This window comes from Ranitomeya variabilis, chromosome 1 (genome assembly GCF_051348905.1).
Source record: "Ranitomeya variabilis isolate aRanVar5 chromosome 1, aRanVar5.hap1, whole genome shotgun sequence".
In the NCBI taxonomy this organism is placed as follows: Eukaryota; Metazoa; Chordata; class Amphibia; order Anura; family Dendrobatidae; genus Ranitomeya; species Ranitomeya variabilis.
The window spans coordinates 532,134,191-532,153,142 of NC_135232.1; the positions used below are offsets into that span (position 1 = coordinate 532,134,191).

The window sequence follows — 18,952 nt, forward strand, 5'->3', positions numbered from 1 at the left end:
GAAAGGCCTCCACAGCATCAGGGGACCAATCAGCAACATCAGCACCCTTCTTAGTCAAATCAGTCAATGATTTTACAACATCAGAAAAACCAGCAATAAATCGACGATAAAAGTTAGCAAAGCCCAAAAATTTCTGAAGACTCTTAAGAGAAGAGGGTTGCGTCCAATCACCAATAGCCTGAACCTTGACAGGATCCATCTCGATGGAAGAGGGGGAAAAAATGTATCCCAAGAAGGAAATCTTTTGAACCCCAAAAACACACTTAGAACCCTTCACACACAAGGAATTAGACCGCAAAACCTGAAAAACCCTCCTGACCTGCTGGACATGAGAGTCCCAGTCATCCGAAAAAATCAGAATATCATCCAGATACACAATCATAAATTTATCCAAATAATCGCGGAAAATGTCATGCATAAAGGACTGGAAGACTGAAGGGGCATTTGAAAGACCAAAAGGCATCACCAAATACTCAAAATGGCCCTCGGGCGTATTAAATGCGGTTTTCCACTCATCCCCCTGCTTGATTCGCACCAAATTATACGCCCCACGGAGATCAATCTTAGAGAACCACTTGGCCCCCTTTATACGAGCAAACAAATCAGTAAGCAGTGGTAACGGATATTGATATTTAACCGTGATTTTATTCAAAAGTCGATAATCAATACACGGCCTCAAAGAGCCGTCTTTCTTAGACACAAAGAAAAAACCGGCTCCTAAGGGAGATGACGAAGAACGAATATGTCCCTTTTCCAAGGACTCCTTTATATATTCTCGCATAGCAGCGTGTTCAGGCACAGACAGATTAAATAAACGACCCTTAGGGTATTTACTACCCGGAATCAAGTCTATGGCACAATCGCACTCCCGGTGCGGAGGTAGTGAACCAACCTTGGGTTCTTCAAAAACGTCACGAAAGTCAGACAAGAATTCAGGAATCTCAGAGGGAATAGATGATGAAATGGAAACCAAAGGTACGTCCCCATGAGTTCCTTTACATCCCCAGCTTAACACAGACATAGCTCTCCAGTCGAGGACTGGGTTATGAGATTGCAGCCATGGCAATCCCAGCACCAAAACATCATGTAGATTATACAGCACCAGAAAGCGAATAACCTCCTGGTGATCCGGATTAACACGCATAGTCACTTGTGTCCAGTATTGTGGTTTATTACTAGCCAATGGGGTGGAGTCAATCCCTTTCAGAGGTATCGGAGCCTCCAATGGCTCCAAATCATACCCACAGCGTTTGGCAAAGGACCAATCCATAAGACTCAAAGCAGCGCCAGAGTCGACATAGGCGTCCGCGGTAATAGATGACAAAGAACAAATCAGGGTCACAGATAGAATAAACTTAGACTGTAAAGTGCTAATTGAAACAGACTTGTCAGGCTTCTTAGTACGCTTAAAGCATGCTGATATAACATGAGTAGAATCACCACAATAGAAGCACAACCCATTTTTTCGTCTAAAATTCTGCCGCTCGCTTCTGGACAGAATTCTATCACATTGCATATTTTCTGGCGTTTTCTCAGTAGACACCGCCAAATGGTGCACAGGTTTGCGCTCCCGCAGGCGCCTATCGATCTGAATAGCCATCGTCATGGACTCATTCAGACTCGCAGGCACAGGGAACCCCACCATAACATCCTTAATGGCATCAGAGAGACCTTCTCTGAAAATCGCCGCCAGGGCGCACTCATTCCACTGAGTAAGCACAGACCATTTGCGGAATTTTTGGCAGTATATTTCAGCTTCATCTTGCCCCTGAGACAAGGACATCAAGGCCTTTTCCGCCTGAAGCTCTAAATGAGGTTCCTCATAAAGCAACCCCAAGGCCAGAAAAAACGCATCCACATTGAGCAACGCAGGATCCCCTGGTGCCAATGCAAAAGCCCAGTCTTGAGGGTCGCCCCGGAGCAAGGAAATTACAATCCTGACCTGCTGTGCAGGGTCTCCGGCAGAGCGAGACTTCAGGGACAAAAACAATTTGCAATTATTTTTAAAATTTTGAAAGTGAGATCTATTCCCCGAGAAGAATTCAGGCAAAGGAATTCTAGGCTCAGACATAGGTGCATGAACAACAAAATCTTGCAAATTTTGTACCTTTGTGGCGAGATTATTCAAACCTGTAGCTACACTCTGAAGATCCATTTGAAACAGGTGAACACAGAGCCATTCAAGGATTAGAAGGAGAGAAAGAGAGGAAGGCTGCAGTATAGGCAGACTAGCAAGTGATTCAATTAAGAGCACACTCAGAACTGGAGGAAAAAAAAAAAAAAAATTGTAGCAGACTTCTTTTTTCTCTTCTTTCTCAGCCAGTAATTTAACCCTTTTTTGGGCCGGTCAAACTGTCATGATTCTCAATGGCGAGAGAACATAGCCCAGCATATATGAGAACTAGCTCTTGGAAGATGGAAACTATACTGACCATGAACTAAACCTGCCGCACAACTAGAAGTGGCCGGGTAGCATGCCTACGTTTTTTTATTCCTAGATGCCCAGCGCCAGCCGGAGAACTACCTAATCCTAGCAGAGGAAAAGACAGTCCTGGCTCACCTCTAGAGAAATTTTCCCAAAAGGCAGACAGAGGCCCCCACATATATTGGCGGTGATTTTAGATGAAATGACAAACGTAGTATGAAAATAGGTTTAGCAAAATCGAGGTCCGCTTACTAGATAGCAGGAAGACAGAAAGGGCACTTTCATGGTCAGCAGAAAACCCTATCAAAACACCATCCAGAAATTACTTTAAGACTCTAGCATTAACTCATAACACCAGAGTGGCAATTTCCGCTCACAAGAGCTTTCCAGACACAGTAACGAAACAGCAGCTGTGAACAGGAACAAAATGCAAAAACACACAAGGACAAAAGTCCAACTTAGCTGGGAGTTGTCTAGTAACAGGAACATGCACAGAAAGGCTTCTGATTACATTGTTGACCGGCATGAAACTGACAGAGGAGCAAGGTTATATAGCGACTCCCACATCCTGATAGGAGCAGGTGAACAGAGGGGATGATGCACACAAGTTCAATTCCACAAGTGGCCACCGGGGGAGCCCAGAATCCAATTTCACAACACCCCCCCTCCCCTCCCATCTCTCCCCTCCCCCGTCAAAATTGGAAATCTAATAAAATATTTTGAAACCAAAACATTTATAGCTCAGCTTGGTGACATCACCAAAAAGGGCTGGCTGTCCCAGACCCTCCTACCTTTTCCATCTGACTAAGTGTAAGCTAAATTTTTCTAAGACTTGTAATTCCGCTACCGAACATGTCATAGTCCTAACAAAACCAGCATTAATCTCGGATTAACGTGGGCTTTCTAATGAGATCAAATATGTCCTATCTGTCATGCATATTGACAGAGAAATCCCTACTTCTTTACCTGATGGAGTTAAAAGCTGATGCTTAGAGTGAGGGGTAGGTCTACCGAGGGAGATTCCAAATATGTATTTATCATTCTCCTATCTTAAATAGTTTGCCTAATATCTTACAATAACCGAACAAAGGACCGCATGGTTTAAAAGGGATTTGTGCCTATGCAAGCATAATGAACCTTCCTGGGAGAGGGGGGAGGGCAGAGCATTGAGAATAGCTTCACACACAAGCTTCAGGTTACCCAGTGTCTGCCATGTGTTTTTGGGACCATGGTCAGAAGTGCAAAAATCCGTCAGCTATGGTTTTTACATTATTGTGACATACATTTCCCTCACACCTCCCCCTTCTGGTGTGTGCTACGGAGGCAGGACCACTCGATGCTCCTCCATGCGCACCTCAACCGGTTCACCCCGGCGGGAAAGTCCATCTGCATTCCCATGCTCCCTGCCCGTTTTGTATTCAATGGCAAAGTCAAACTGCTGAAGGGCAAGGCTCCAGCGTAGCAACCTGCCGTTGGTTCCACACCTGGCGTTTAGCCAGAGCAGAGGGTTGTGGTCAGTCACAACAGTGAAGGTGCGACCGTACAAGTAGGGCTGCAAGCGCTGCAGGGTCCAGACTATGGCCAGGCACTCCTTCTCGATGGTGGAGTAGGCCACTTCCCTAGGCAAAAGTTTCCGGCTCAGGTACAACACGGGGTGCTCTTGGTCCTCCGAGTCAACCTGGCTGAGCACAGCACCAAGGCCAAACTCGCTGGCGTCGGTCTGACCAAGAATGGTCGACTGCTGTCGACTGCTTTCAACACAGGGGCGTTGCACAGTGCTGTTTTCAACGCCTGGAAGGCCCCCTCACAGCCATCTGTCCAGTTGACGATGTGGGGTAGCTTCTTCCTGGTGAGGTCCGTCAAAGGTTTTGCTAGGCTACTATAGTGCTGTACGAAGCGTCTATAGTACCCTGCAGTGCTCAGGAAGGACATCACCTGTTTCTTGGTCCTGGGAGTGGGCCAGTTCACGATCACGCCCACTTTGTCAGGCTCTGGCTTTAGGGTGTTTCCGCCTACCCGGTGCCCCAGGTAGTGAACCTCCCTCATGCCCATCTGGCACTTTCCCGGCTTGATAGTCAGTCCTGCTCGGTGAATTCGCCTGAGCACCTCCTCGAGATGCTGCAGGTGTTCCTCCCAGGAGGGACTGAAGATGGCAATGTCATCCAAGTACGCCACTGCGTACTTCTCCAGTCCCTGAAGCAGGAGGTTGACCATCCGCTGGAAAGTGGCAGGGGCATTCTTCATGCCGAAGGGCATGACCGTGGACTCGTACAGTCCAAAGGGTGTGATAAAGGCGGATTTCTCCTGCGCCTCGGGGCTCAGGGGAATCTGCCAGTATCCTCGACTCAGATCCATTATGGTCAGGTATTTTGCGCCAGCTAACTTCTCAAGCAGCTCATCGATGCGCGGCATTGGGTGCACGTCAGAGGCTGTAATGGCGTTGAGCCCCCTGTAGTCCACGCAGAACCGGGTGGTCCGGTCCTTTTTTGGCACGAGAACTACAGGTGAGGCCCACGCGCTCTTTGACCGTCGAATCACCCCCAGCTGTAACATCTCATCGATCTCCTGGCGCATAATCTGCTGCACCCGGTCAGAGATTCGATAGGGTGTTCGCCGTAGTGGGGCGTGATTCCCGGTGTCCACCTCGTGGACGGCTAACTCAGTCCTTCCAGGCCGGTTGGAGAACACGACCCGGAAGGGTTCCAGTGTGGTTTGCAACTGCAACCGCTGTGGTTCATCTAGCGAGGCGCTTACCTCCACGTCCTCAATGGACCCACCGGCCTTGGCTTGGGCCAGCATGTCCAGGAGGGCATCTTCCTCCCCATCTTCGGGTGCGCTGCAGACCGGTAGGACGAAAGGTTCACGTTCGTGATGAGCCTTCATCATGTTGACGTGAAAGGCGTTTCGCCTACCCCGAGCGTGGTCAAGCGTGACCACGTAGGTGACCGGGTTGAGCTGTTGGTGGACGACGTATGGGCCCTCCCAGGCTGCCTGAAGCTTATCCGTTGGTACAGGGACCAGCACCCACACCTTTTGACCCACGTGGTAGGTCCGCTCCCGGGCGTTCTGGTCGTACCAGTGCTTCTGATCAGCCTGAGCCTGCGTCATGTTGTCATGCACCAACTGCGTCAAGGTCTGCATCTTGTCACGAAAGCGCATGACATACTCCACTATGAACACTTCAGAAGGGTTCGACTCCTCTTCCCAGGATTCTCTTACCAACCCAAGGGGTCCCCGGACTCGCCTGCCATACAGGAGCTCGAAGGGGGAGAACCCCGTCGAGGCCTGCGGAACCTCTCGGTAAGCGAACAGCAGGTGTGGGAGATACCGCTCCCAGTCGCGCCCTTGAGTCTCAACCAGCATGCGTAGCATCTGTTTGAGGGTACCATTGAAGCGTTCACACAAGCCATTGGTCTGTGGGTGATACACACTCGATACCAGGTGCTTCACCTGCATTCTCTTACAGAGAGCCTCCATTAGGCGAGACATAAATTGGGTCCCTTGATCAGTAAGCATTTCCCTGGGAAATCCTACACGTGAAAAGATAGCCAACAGGGCATCCGCCACCTTATCTGCCCTAGTTGAAGACAGAGCTACTGCCTCTGGGTACCGGGTAGCGTAGTCTACCACAGTAAGAATAAATCGCTTTCCAGAGCTGCTGGGGACGGCCAGCGGGCCCACAATGTCCACCGCAATCCTCTGGAAAGGCTCCTCTATCACTGGCAAAGGGATCAGGGGAGCCTTAAGAGCAGGCCCCGCCTTCCCCACTCTTTGACAGGTGACACAGGAGCGGCAGTAGTTTGACACATCTGTCCCCATCTTAGGCCAATAGAAGTGTTGAGACAGCCGGGCCTTAGTTTTGCTGATCCCCAAGTGTCCAGCTAGCGGGATCTCATGGGCAATCCGCAACAACTCACCCCGGAATTGCTGCGGGACGACCAGCTGTCTTTCCCTCAACCACTCCTTTTGCGATTTTCCGGGTACTGTCTCCCGGTACAACCTTCCTCCTTCTCAGAACACCTTCTCCTTATCAGTCTCGGAGAAGCGCGTCCCGGCGAGTTGTCTCAAACTCTCTAGGATCGCATCTGTGTGCAGAGCGGCCTGAAATTCCTGGCTAGGGGAAGCCAGAAGCGATGCCAGGGTCCCTTCCCCACGGGAACCCTCTGGGACCTGCTCTGGGTCCACCTCTGGTTCAGTCATACTGATGACTGAGGAGGGTCCGGAAGGCAAACGGGTATCTGCGTTCCGGGCACTCTGACTGCGGGTGACAGCAGCTACGTAGGCTGTCTCCCCGGGGGTTTCTACAGACCCTTCAGCCGACGCTGCTACGGGTTCTACCTCCCCATCCATCCCCATTACCTCAGGAGCATTGCTACTTATGGGCCAGTTACCTTCCTCGGTGGCACTGGTCAATTGCATGGCATCACCTTGCTCACGGTTCCCATGTATCTCCCCATTTCTTGTAGCACCGACACTTGCCCCTGCTAGGGGTTCCTCAGCCGTCTCACTCCGCAGAGCGACGTGGCTGAGCACTCCTGTACCTATGGACACATCAACTTGCACAGAAACATCATTATCAGATTCAGTTGGCACAGGTACAACATTTTCACCATCAATCCTAGGGAAAAACTGGTTAACAGATGCATCATTACAAGATAAAGCATAGTCAGGTAACACATGCGATTTCCCATCATCATCATCATCGTCAGCGTTAACGTTACCCTCATTAGTAGATTGGGGAGGGGGGTCATCGACGAAGTATGCAACCAACCTCCCCAAATCAGTCCCCAACAAAACATCAGTGGGCAAATTATCAGACAGCCCCACTTCCTTCACCCCGCTCCTAGCACCCAATCAATATAAACCCGGGCCATTGGCAAGGGACAGCTGATGCCCCCAATCCCAGTGACAGTTAGGGTTTTCCCCGGAATGATTTCTTCAGGGGCTGCCAGTTCGGGTCGGATGAGGGTTCGTTCAGCCCCGGTGTCCTTGAGGCCTGTAGCAACATGACCTCCCACAATGACATGCTGTACGTTATCACACCCCCTCCCAGCCACACCACCCACCAAAAGAACTGCTGCATTAGGCCCTGGGGCCTTGGATGAGGGGTTCTTCTGCTTGGCTGGACATTGGGGACTGATATGACCAGGCTGCCTGCAGTGGTAACACTGGCGAAGTTCGGTGGTAGGTCTGGTGCTGTTGGCCACGGGGACAGGACCTCTGGTGTGTTGGCTGGCAGGGGTACTGGCATTGGATGCAGGCTTACCCCCTCTCCAGCTGGAGGTGACTGGCTTCCGCACTTCCGATCTACGGTTGGCCTCATAGGCATCGGCAATCTGCGTTGCTTTCGTCACGTCTTTGGGTTCTCTGTCCATCACGAACTGTCGCACCTCAGCTGGGCAAAGATGGAAGAACTGGTCTTTGATCATCAGGTCGCGCAGCTGTGCAAAGGTGGTCACTAACAGTCCTTGGGTCCACTGGTCAAAGTGGGTCCCCAGTCCATGCACCACATCACTGTAACTGTCGTGTGGGCCACGTTGGAGGGTCCGGAACTTTTTACGGTACACCTCGGGTGTAAGCTGGTACTTGGCTATGAGGGCCTGCTTGATGGCCTCATAGTCACCATCTTGTTCTTGAGGGAGTGCAGCAAACCCCTCCAGAGCTTTGCCTCTCAGCCCTGGTGTCAGGTATCGTGCCCATTCATCTGTAGGCAGTCGGTACTGTCTGCAGACTTTCTCAAAGGCCCGCAGAAAAGTGTCCAAGTCCCCATCCTTTTCCATAACAGGAAAGTGGTCAGGCCGGGGCTTCGGTATCTGAGCGCTGTTGGGCTCACGGCTGGACTGGGACGACCCCTGCATTTGCAGTTGGGCCATCCGCAGCTGGTACTCCCGCTGCGCTTGGGCCTCTCGCTCGGCTCGGTCTTGGTATTGCTGGATCAGCTGCAGACGTCTCTCTAGGTCATCTGCGGGGCATTGTTGCAGAGCCAGCTGCAGGAGGAGGTCTGCGCCCCCTTGGTTGCCAGTAAGGCCCGTATTCAGTGGTTGGACCTCTGCTGCAGCACCATGTTCGCTTGTGCCGGCTTCTGCGGCCTCTGGGCTCTGTGGCCTGGCTTGGTCTGCTTCAAATTGCATCAGTTCAGCGACCATTTGAGCCTTGTTCTTACCCTGGGGGTTCAGGCCATGGTACGTGCATATCCCAGCAAGAGTGTCCTTCTTCTGCTGGGTGTACCAGGCTTCTCCTTTCGCAGCCATGGTTGCCAAATAAAAGATAGGATAGAAAAACGAAGAGAAAGGGAGGGGATAATTACCAGTACACAATTGTCTCACAACTAATAAGCACTGAGTTCGTTCTCCCAAACTTATTTGCGCAGAGTTCTCGCAAGAACTTTCTGCAAGTTTTTAGTGAGGGGAATGATTGCTCAAACCAAATCACTAATGCTCTAATATCCCACCGCCTTGCCACAAATTGTCACGATTCACACCGTGACTGTCAAGATCCCTTAGCCGCGGCCAGCAGTTTGTCACGAAATCCACAGGGCTTCCTGACCACTGCCACCAATATGTCACGGATTGGGGTGACTTTAGACCAACAGACGGCTATCACATGTGCAGGGGGGGCTTATCTTAGTTATCCCTCCACTGCCACAATGTGATAAAAAACACACACACAAGGCTAGGGACCTCTTAGTTTACAGCAGGGGCTTATTTTAGGTATCCCACTGCTCTTCCATATACCATGAACTGCAGGGATTTGTGTATATCCCGCTTACAGTTCCACTTAAACCTTGCAGCTCTCTGGCGCCCCCCTTTACCCGCAGGTCAGATTAGGTACTGCACCTAGGGTAATTAGTCGCCAGAAAGGCTGCCTGCTATGTACGGGCTATTGGGCACACTGCAGCGACGCGATAACTACTCCCACTCAGGCAGGAACAATAATTATCAATGCCGCACAGTTGCACTTTCATACATGTTTTTGCACATGTTCTCCATTAGTCCCATTGCATGTTCCAATAAAGATCTTGTGTTATATACATCTCAGATCGTACTTTCGCATTTTTTTTGTGGTTTCCACAAACTTTCCCTCCCCCTGTTGGAAAGTCTGTAGGTCTCCCATCAAGGACAGGAAACCAACTGATGCGGGAGAGAGGTACCGCCTTTTTATCTGTAGGTTTCCTGTCCTTGGTGGGCGGATCCCCCTCTCTCTCCGTGGTGCCGTCATGGGTGTCAGAGAAAACAGAATTACATTTTTAAGCTCTGTTTTTCTTGTTGGAATAAGTTCATATTAATGACAAACTTATTTTCACAGTTGCATCAAGATCTTCTTAGTGATTCAGTGTTTATTTGAAATTTAAAGTTACTATATAGAAACGTATGGTTTTGCCTTGTTGAAAACACAATTAGGGTATGTTTCCACTGTCAGGATGGCCGGCAGTATCGCCGCAGCGGCGAAGCCGCTCGGCGCTAAGCCCCGCCCCCTTTCTGGGACGCGATCATTCCGGATGTGTTAACTCTTCACATCCGGGATGATCGCTCTCTCCCATAGCGCCCTGTGATATGCCTTGCGGGGACGCTGCGTCCCCGCAAGGTGTACGGACATGCTGCGATCTGAAAAGACGCGCAGCATGTCCGTAGTCGCAGGGCCGCCGCGTGCGGGTTTCCACGCATAGTGGAGACGGGATTTCATAAAATCCCCTCCACTATGCTGGAACATCTGGACGCTGCTTGTTTGACGCTGCAGCTCTGCGCAGCGTCAAACAAGCAGCGTTTCCTGACCGTGGAAACATACCCTTACAGTTTTAACCTCTGCTAATTTATTTTTAAATAGAGGGAAGTGGAAAGGAAAAATACATTGAAAAAATTCAAAAGAATATGGCGGCGCATAAAGACTGAATCCCTAAAAAGATCTTAATGAAACTGGGAAGATAACCTTGTTGTACTAATATGAACATATTCCAATAAAAAAAACTGAGCTTAATCCGTTATTCAGTTTCCAATCATGATAACACACTAGGCATAGGTATGGCAGAATATGGCGACACATAAAGACTGAATCTCTAAAAAGATCTTAATGAAACTGGGAAGATAACCTTGTACTAATATGAACTTATTCCAATAAAAAAACCGGAGCTTAAAACTGTTATTCTGTTTCCAAAAAAGTTAACCCCTACATTCATGTATAGCAACTTTATGTCAAATAAATACATAAGTAAATAAATTGGTTACTCTGCTTCAAATAGAGTGAAGTGGAAAGGAAAACTAAATTAAGAAAATGAAACTGTAAAAAAATCTAAAATAGGCATAGGTATAGATAAATACAACTAAAATATCTACCATAGGCATAGATTAATTTGGCACATAGGGTTTTAGTATGTACCTGCCAGGTGTGATGCCCAGAACCCATTTTGGCCAGGCTGGAGATACCTGTTTTTGATGTGGGTCTCCCTGTTCTATATGCCTGCAGTGTGAGATCAGTGGCCCAAAGTCATTTAACCCTTCTACGTTCTTTGGTGCCCACTTTTGTGCCAGATTTATTGTTTTTGTAGCTTTTTAAGTATATCCACATCAGGGCACTAAGCTGCATTGTGTTTTATTACTGTGATGCTTATTTTTTCTTGTTAAACCTATAAAAAACAGAAAAAAAAATTGCCGAATAAGTAACCAACTTCAGCCTCCTCAGAAGATCAACATCCATTCACCAGTATCCAAAATGGCCTCCAGAGACTTCTCCAGAAGACTTGTATTGGTAGAGAGCTGCCACGTCATCAGTGTGCGTCGTCGGAAGCAGCGTGCCGCTCGCCAGCTTGACAGTAGAGAAGCATGACCCAGTACTTGCTCTTGTGGGCTAGAGGCCGGTGTCTGGGGCTCGGTGCTGGCCGGGCAGCCCAGCGGAGAGTGTGCACGGCCTGGAGGCTGCCCCGCGTCCCCAGATCTTACACAGAGGTCGCATGGTCAGGGACTCCCATCAGTGCGGTCTCTGGTCCTGGGCTCCAAGCTGTCCTTTGCCGAGCAGTACATAGCTTTGGGGATCGTGGCAGCGGCGCATTCTCTGGGGACGATGGGGGCAGCAGTGGAGAAGATGGCGGGGCTGAGGAGGCAGCCTATGGAGCCCCCGTGGTGACAGCTCTAACTCCCCTCCTGGTGCCTGACGTGTTTCCCAATGTCCCTGTGATCCCGGTGTCCAGGAACCCTGTGTTCCCCAGGTTTGTGAAGATCTTGGAGGTGAGTGACCCCCCGGCTGCTGCTGTCGTGTCTTTATGGCCGGGCTTCATAGATCTTATGTGCTGCTGGACTGCCAGTACAGGAGTGCCTAAACCCCCCCAATATGGAGTTGTTTGCATCTCCAAGCAATATAAAACACTGTAAACCATAAGAGTAACTCTGTAAAAATAAATATTCTGCCAGGGGATGCAGTTACTAAGACTCCTTACAACTCGGGGTATGTGCAGACGATCAGGAACTGGCAGCACATGTCCGCTGCATCCAAAGCACTGCCGGCTGTTGCGTGCAGGTGAATCTGCATGTGGTCGCTGAACCGTGCGGAATCACAGGGTCAAATTTCTGTTGTGGAGACTTGCATCTCCACAAGAGAAATAGACATACTGCGGTCTGGAGAGACGTGCCACATGTCCGGCTCCGCGGTCGACCCGCAGGCATCTCTGGACATATAGTGGAGATGGGATTTCTAGAAATGCCATCCACTATGTTGGCACATCTGGAATCTGCGAGTGGGACGCTGCACAAGTGCGCTGCGTCCAACCCGCAGCGTTTACTGATTGTGGGCACATACCCTCACAGACCCGACTCCACACAGCTCCATCGACGTAAAAGTAAAAACGTTATGGGTTTCCGAAAAAAGAAGCAGTTAGCATAATTATTTTGCCGCACAAATGCCATGGAAACGAAACTCTAACAATGGCGGAATAATATTGTCACTTCATGTAGAAAAAATGTTCTTGTTTTCCAGTACATTATGTGATAAAGTGAAGGGTGTAATTCATTAATTGTACAATTTGCCCTGGAAAAACCAAAGCCCTAGTATGGCAATATGGGTGGGAAAATACAAGTTATATGCTTTAGGAAGAGGAGAAATCTCGCACAGAAGTGCAAAAGCGATAAATGGCTCCAATTATTATGTGGTTAAATAGATCTTAGACTTGAGTTGGCATGGTTACTTTCAAAATAATGGTGGTGTCATATTTATTTATTTTTTTAATTCTTTTTGCCTACTATTAAAATAAGCCTTTTCGGTGTCCATCTACAGAGCGAGCGCTCATGACCAGGGGTGTCAAACTGCATTCCTCGAGGGCCTCAAACCATGCGTGTTTTCAAGATTTCATTAGCATTGCCCAAGGAGCAGGAATCATTATCTGTGCAGGTGGTTAAATTATCACCTGTGCAATACAAGGAAATCCTGAAAACATGACCTGTTTGCGGCCCTCGAGGAATGCTGTTTGACAACCCTGCTCATGACTCTACAGTCTATTCATAAGTAACCTCAGTCTCCAGCCACCTACAGTTCAGTGAGGGAACTGTGAGGGGAGTGGGTATGTCTAGGCATGGCTACAGCTTCCTCTGTAGATAAGGGATACCATTCATCAGTATTTGACAGATGGCGTATTGATCTTCCTGCGGATTTTGCTGCAGATTTTCCACAGTTTTCCCCCTCTACATTGTCACCACAGATTTAATTTTTTCCAGTGTGCAGTACCATTCAGTTTATAGTGCTGATTTTCTCTTCAGTGTGGAATAGCTTAGGTAGTAACTAAATATTTTCCTTACTTGAGTTGGATTTGTTGTTTATTGATCTTAAAGATGATAAAAATGATGCTTTCCTGTACTTAACCCCTTTACCCCCAAGGGTTGGTTTGCGCGTTAATGACCGGGCCAATTTTTACAATTCTGACCACTGTCCCTTTATGAGGTTATAACTCTGGAACGCTTCAATGGATCCCAGTGATTCTGACATTTTCTCGTGACATATTGTGCTTCATGATAGCGGTAAAAAATTTTTTTTATGACTTGCGCTTATTTGTGAAAAAAAAACAAACGGAAATTTGGCAAAAATTTTGAAAAATTTGTCAATTTTCCAACTTTGAATTTTTATGCCCTTAACCACTTTACCCCCAAGGGTGGTTTGCACGTTAATGACCGGGCCAATTTATACAATTCTGACCCCTGTCCCTTTATGAGGTTATAACTCTGGAATGCTTCAACGGATCTTGGCGATTCTGACACTGTTTTCTCGTGAGATATTGTACTTCATGTTAGTGGTAAAATTTATTCGATATAACTTGCGTTTATTTGTGAAAAAAACGGAAATTTGGCGAAAATTTTGCAATTTTCCAACTTTTAATTTTTATGCCCTTAAATCACAGAGATATGTCACGCAAAATACTTACTAAGTAACATTTCCCACATGTCTACTTTACATCAGCACAATTTTGGAACCAAAATTTTTTTTTGTTAGGGAGTTATAAGGGTTAAAAGTTGACCAGAAATTTCTCATTTTTACAACACCATTTTTTTTAGGGACCACATCTCATTTGAAGTCATTTTGATGGGTCTATATGATAGAAAATACCCAAGTGTGACACCATTCTAAAAACTGCACCCCTCAAGGTGCTCAAAACCACATTCAATAAGTTTATTAACCCTTCAGGTGTTTCACAGGAATTTTTGGAATGTTTAAATAAAAATGAACTTTTAACTTTTTTCACACAAAATTTATTTCAGCTCCAATTTGTTTTATTTTACCAAGGGTAACAGGAGAAAATGGACCCCAAAACTTGTTGTACAATTTGTCCTGAGTACGCTGATACCCCATATGTTGGGGTAAACCACTGTTTGGGCGCATGGCAGAGCTCGGAAGGAAAGGAGCGCAATTTTACTTTTCAATGCAAAATTGACTGGAATTGAGATGGGACGCCATGTTGCGTTTGGAGAGCCCCTGATGGGCCTAAACATTGAAACCCCCCACAAGTGACACCATTTTGGAAAGTAGACCCCCTAAGGAACTTATCTAGATGTGTGGTGAGCACTTTGACCCACCAAGTGCTTCACAGAAGTTTGTAATGCAGAGCCGTAAAAATAAAAAATCATATTTTTTCACAAAAATGATATTTTCGCCCCCAATTTTGTATTTTCACAAGGGTAACAGGATAAATTGGACCCCAAAAGTTGTTGTCCAATTTGTCCTGAGTACGCTGATACACCATATGTGGGGGGGGAACCACTGTTTGGGCGCATGGCAGAGCTCGGAATGGAAGGAGCGCCATTTGGAAAGCAGACTTAGATGGATTGGTCTGCTGGCGTCACATTGCATTTGCAGAGCCCCTGATGTACCCAAACAGTAGAAACCCCCCACAAGTGACCGCATATTGGAAACTAGACCCCCCAAGGAACTTATCTAGATGTGTTGTGAGAACTTTGAACCCCCAAGTGTTTCACTACAGTTTACAACGCAGAGCCGTGAAAATAAAAAATCTTTTTTTTTTCCCACAAAAATGATTTTTAGCCCCCCAAATTTTTATTTTCCCAAGGATAATGAGAACTTCGACCCCAAAAGTTGTTGTCCAATTTGTCCCGAGTACGATGATACCCCATATGTTGGGGTAAACCCCCTGTTTGGGTGCACGGGAGAGCTCGGAAGGGAAGGAGCACTGTTTTACTTTTTCAACGTTGAATTGGCTGGAATTGAGATCGGACGCCATATCGCGTTTGGAGAGCCCCTGATGTGCCTGAACAGTGGAAACTCTCCAATTCTACCTGAAACCCTAATCCAAACACACCCCTAACAATAATCCCAACGGTAACCCTAACCACACCCCTAACCCTGACACACCCCTAACTCTAATCCCAACCCTAATCCCAACTGTAAATGTAATCCAAACCCTAGCCCTAACTTTAGCCCCAACCCTAACCCTAACTTTAGCCCTAACCCTAACTTTAGCCCTAACCCTAACTTTAGCCCTAACCCTAACTTTAGCCCTAACCCTAGCCCTAACCCTAGCGGGAAAATGGAAATAAATACATTTTTTTAATTTTATTATTTTTCCCTAACTAAGGGGGTGATGAAGGGGGGTTTGATTTACTTTTATAGCGTTTTTTATATCGGATTTTTATGATTGGCAGCTGTCACACACTAAAAGACGCTTTTTATAGCAGAAAAGTTTTTGCGTCTCCACATTTTGAGACCTATAATTTTTCCATATTTTGGTCCACAGTCATGTGAGGTCTTGTTTTTTGCTTGACGAGTTGACGTTTTTATTGGTAACATTTTCGGACACGTGACAGTGTTTGATCACTTTTTATTCTGATTTTTGTGAGGCAGAATGACCAAAAAACAGCTATTCATGAATTTCTTTTGGGGGAGGCGTTTATACCGTTCCACGTTTGGTAAAATTGATAAAGCAGTTTTATTCTTCGGGTCAGTACGATTACAGTGATATCTCATTTATATCATTTTTTTGTGTTTTGGCGCTTTTATACTATAAAAGCTATTTTATAGAAAAAATAATTATTTTGGCATCGCTTTATTCTGAGGACTATAACTTTTTTATTTTTTTGCTTATGCTGTATGGCGGCTCGTTTTTTGCGGGACAAGATGACGTTTTCAGCGGTACCATGGTTATTTATATCAGTATTTTTGATCGCGTGTTATTCCACTTTTTGTTCGGCGGTATGATAATAAAGCGTTGTTTTTTGGCTCGTTTTTTTTTTTCCTTACGGTGTTCACTGAAGGGGTTAACTAGTGGGACAGTTTTATAGGTTGGGTCATTATGGACGCGGCGATACTAAATATGTGTACGTTGTATTGTTTTTTTTTTTTTGTATTTTTAGATAAAGAAATGTATTTATGGGAATAATATAATTTTTTTTTCTTTATTTAGGATTTTTTTTTTTTCTTTTTTACTTTGTCCCGGGGGGAACATCACAGATCGCTGATCTGACAGTTTGCACGGCACTCTCAGATCAGCGATCTGACATACAGCCGCGCAGGCTTTCCAGCGCCTGCTGTGGACCCGGAAGTACTCCCTGCAGGACCCGGATGCAGCCCCGCGGCCATTTTGGATCCGGGGACTGCAGGGAGGAGACGCTCGATACAAGGTGAGTACATCGCCTTGTACCGATCGTCTCAGGGAAGCACGCAGGGAGCCCCCTCCCTGCACAATGCTTCCTTATTCCGCCGGTACACTGTGATCATGTTTCATCGCAGTGTGCCGGGGGTTAATGTGCGGGGGGCGGTCCGTGACCGCTCCTGGCACATAGTGCCGGATGTTAGCTGCGATAGTCAGCTGACACCCGGCCGCGATCGGCCAGCACTCCCCCCGTGAGCGCGGCCGATCGCATATGACGTACTATCCCTTCGGTGGTCATACGGGCCCACCCCACCTCGACAAGATAGTATGTCAGAAAGGGGTTAAATCACAGAGATGTCACACAACATAGTTAATAAGTAACATTTCCCTCATGTCTACTCTGCATCAGCACAATTTTGGAACCAATTTATTTATTTTTGTTATGAAGTTATAAGGGTTAAAAGTTGACCAGGGATTTCTCATTTTTATAACACCATTTTTTTTAGCGCCCACATCACATTTGAAGTGACTTTGAGGGGTCTATATGATAGAAAACACTCAAAAGTGACACCATACTAAAAACTACACCCTTCAAGGTGCTCAAAACCACATTCAAGAAGTTTATTAACCCTACAGATGCTTCACAGGAATTTTTGGAGGAATGTTTAAAAAAAAATAAAAAAAAATGAACATTTAACTTTTTTTCCACAAAAAAAAGGAGAAATTGGACCCCAGAAGTTATTGTGCAATTTGTTCTGAGTACGCTGATACCCCATATGTGGGGGTAAACCACTGTTTGGGCAAACGGCAGAGCTCAGAAGGGAAGGAGCGCCGTTTGACTTTTTCAACTCAAAATTGTCTGGAATTGAGATCGGACGCTATGGCGCGTTTGGAGAGCCTCTGATGTGCCTAAACAGAGGAAACCCTCCACAAGTGACCCCATTTTGGAAACTAGACCCCCCCCCCCCAAGGAACTTATCTAGATGTGTGGTGAGCACTTTGAACCCCCAAGTGCTTCACAGAAGTTTATAACGTAGAGCGGTAAAAATAAAAAATATTTTTTTTCCACAAAAATCTTTGCACCCCTATTTTTTAAAATTTCCTAAGGGTAACAGAAGAAATTGGACCCCCAGAGTTACTGTGCAATTTGTCCAGAATACGCTGATACCCCATATGTGGGGGTAATCCACTGCGTTTGGGCACATGGCTTAGCTCGGAAGGGAAGGAGCACCAGATTTTACTGTTATGGTTTGCAGGTGCCATGACCCACTTGGAGAGCCCATGAGGTGCCAAAACAGCAGAACCCCCCCCCCCCTTCATAAATGACCCCATTTTACGAGCTACACCTCTCAACGAATTCATATAGGGGTGCAGTGATCAGATTGACACCATTGGTAGTGTCACAGAATGTTATACCATTGGGCAGCCATGCGGAGAGACTCGGGAGGAACGGAGCGCTATTTGCCTATTTAAGTGAATGGTTCTGTGAAAATGTTAGTGTGTTTCCATGGACCGTGTGTCCGTGGGAAACCCGCTGACATGTCCGTTTTTTAATGTCAGCACGGGTGTCAGGAACATGAGGTATTTGGTTGTGTGCTACCACGCACACTGAGCTCTGCTACCTCTAAGAGCGGAGAACACATGATGCAGGCTATTCTGACCATCCCCCCTCTTCTCCCACTCTGCCTGCTTGTGTGTGTGGAAAAGAATGTTTATTTCTTTTACCTACAGATAGCAGTCTCCGGGAAGGCTGCTCATTTCTCCCTCCTCCCATCTAGTACTAGTTGAAACTGGTATCGACCCTCTCAAAAGGCATGGATTCCTATTGTTCTTTTAAATTGATATATTGCGGCACCGATTTGGGCTAGACTGAGGATTATATATTCCGAATGTCCATCGGTAGATCTGTCAATCACTGTAAGTGCTAGCAGCTAAACACAACGAGTGCAAAGTGCGGAATTCTCCTTAAGCAGTTTATGTAATGGCTCCGTATTTACACTTAAAAGAACGCCCCGGCCGTTGGGAACATCATGAGCATTGTGTCTTACTTACATGAGGTTCATACAGCGAGATATGCGTAAAAGATGGTTTTCATATTGTAAGTAAGAGGAGGTTTCAGCTTCTAAGTGATGTCACTACAGAGGGAGTGCCTGGAATTTGGGCTAGAATAACTTGGTAAGACCGCATTCCAGAAGTCCAATCCATAATGTAAAAAAGACCAATCCATAATGTAAAAAAGAGGACAGCGCCACAACGGTCAGTGATGAGAAAAAAACTTACAGCTTTAATCTGCCAACTGCGGCGACGTTTCGGTATAAACCTTTATCAAACCTGTTTGATAAAGGTTTATACCGAAACGTCGCCGCAGTTGGCAGATTAAAGCTGTAAGTTTTTTTCTCATCACTGACCGTTGTGGCGCTGTCCTCTTTTTTACATTATGGATTGGACTT

General features: G+C 46.9%; 2 protein-coding genes across 7 annotated transcripts in view; one reads left to right on the plus strand and one right to left on the minus strand.

Moving 5' to 3' along the window:
* LOC143796732 (uncharacterized) overlaps positions 1 to 18,952 on the minus strand; it is a 612,535-nt gene that overhangs the window by 117,797 nt on the left and 475,786 nt on the right. The gene's annotated exons all lie outside the window — the stretch shown is intronic.
* The window catches only part of LONP1 (lon peptidase 1, mitochondrial), a 701,187-nt gene continuing 693,392 nt past the window's right edge, over positions 11,158 to 18,952 (plus strand). For all 6 annotated transcript variants that reach the window (XM_077254500.1, XM_077254519.1, XM_077254480.1 and 3 more), the window contains exon 1: positions 11,158 to 11,643. In XM_077254500.1, the coding sequence (XP_077110615.1) occupies positions 11,242 to 11,643 (402 nt within the window). In that variant the 5' untranslated portion in view covers positions 11,158 to 11,241. The remainder of the gene's footprint in view (positions 11,644 to 18,952) is intronic.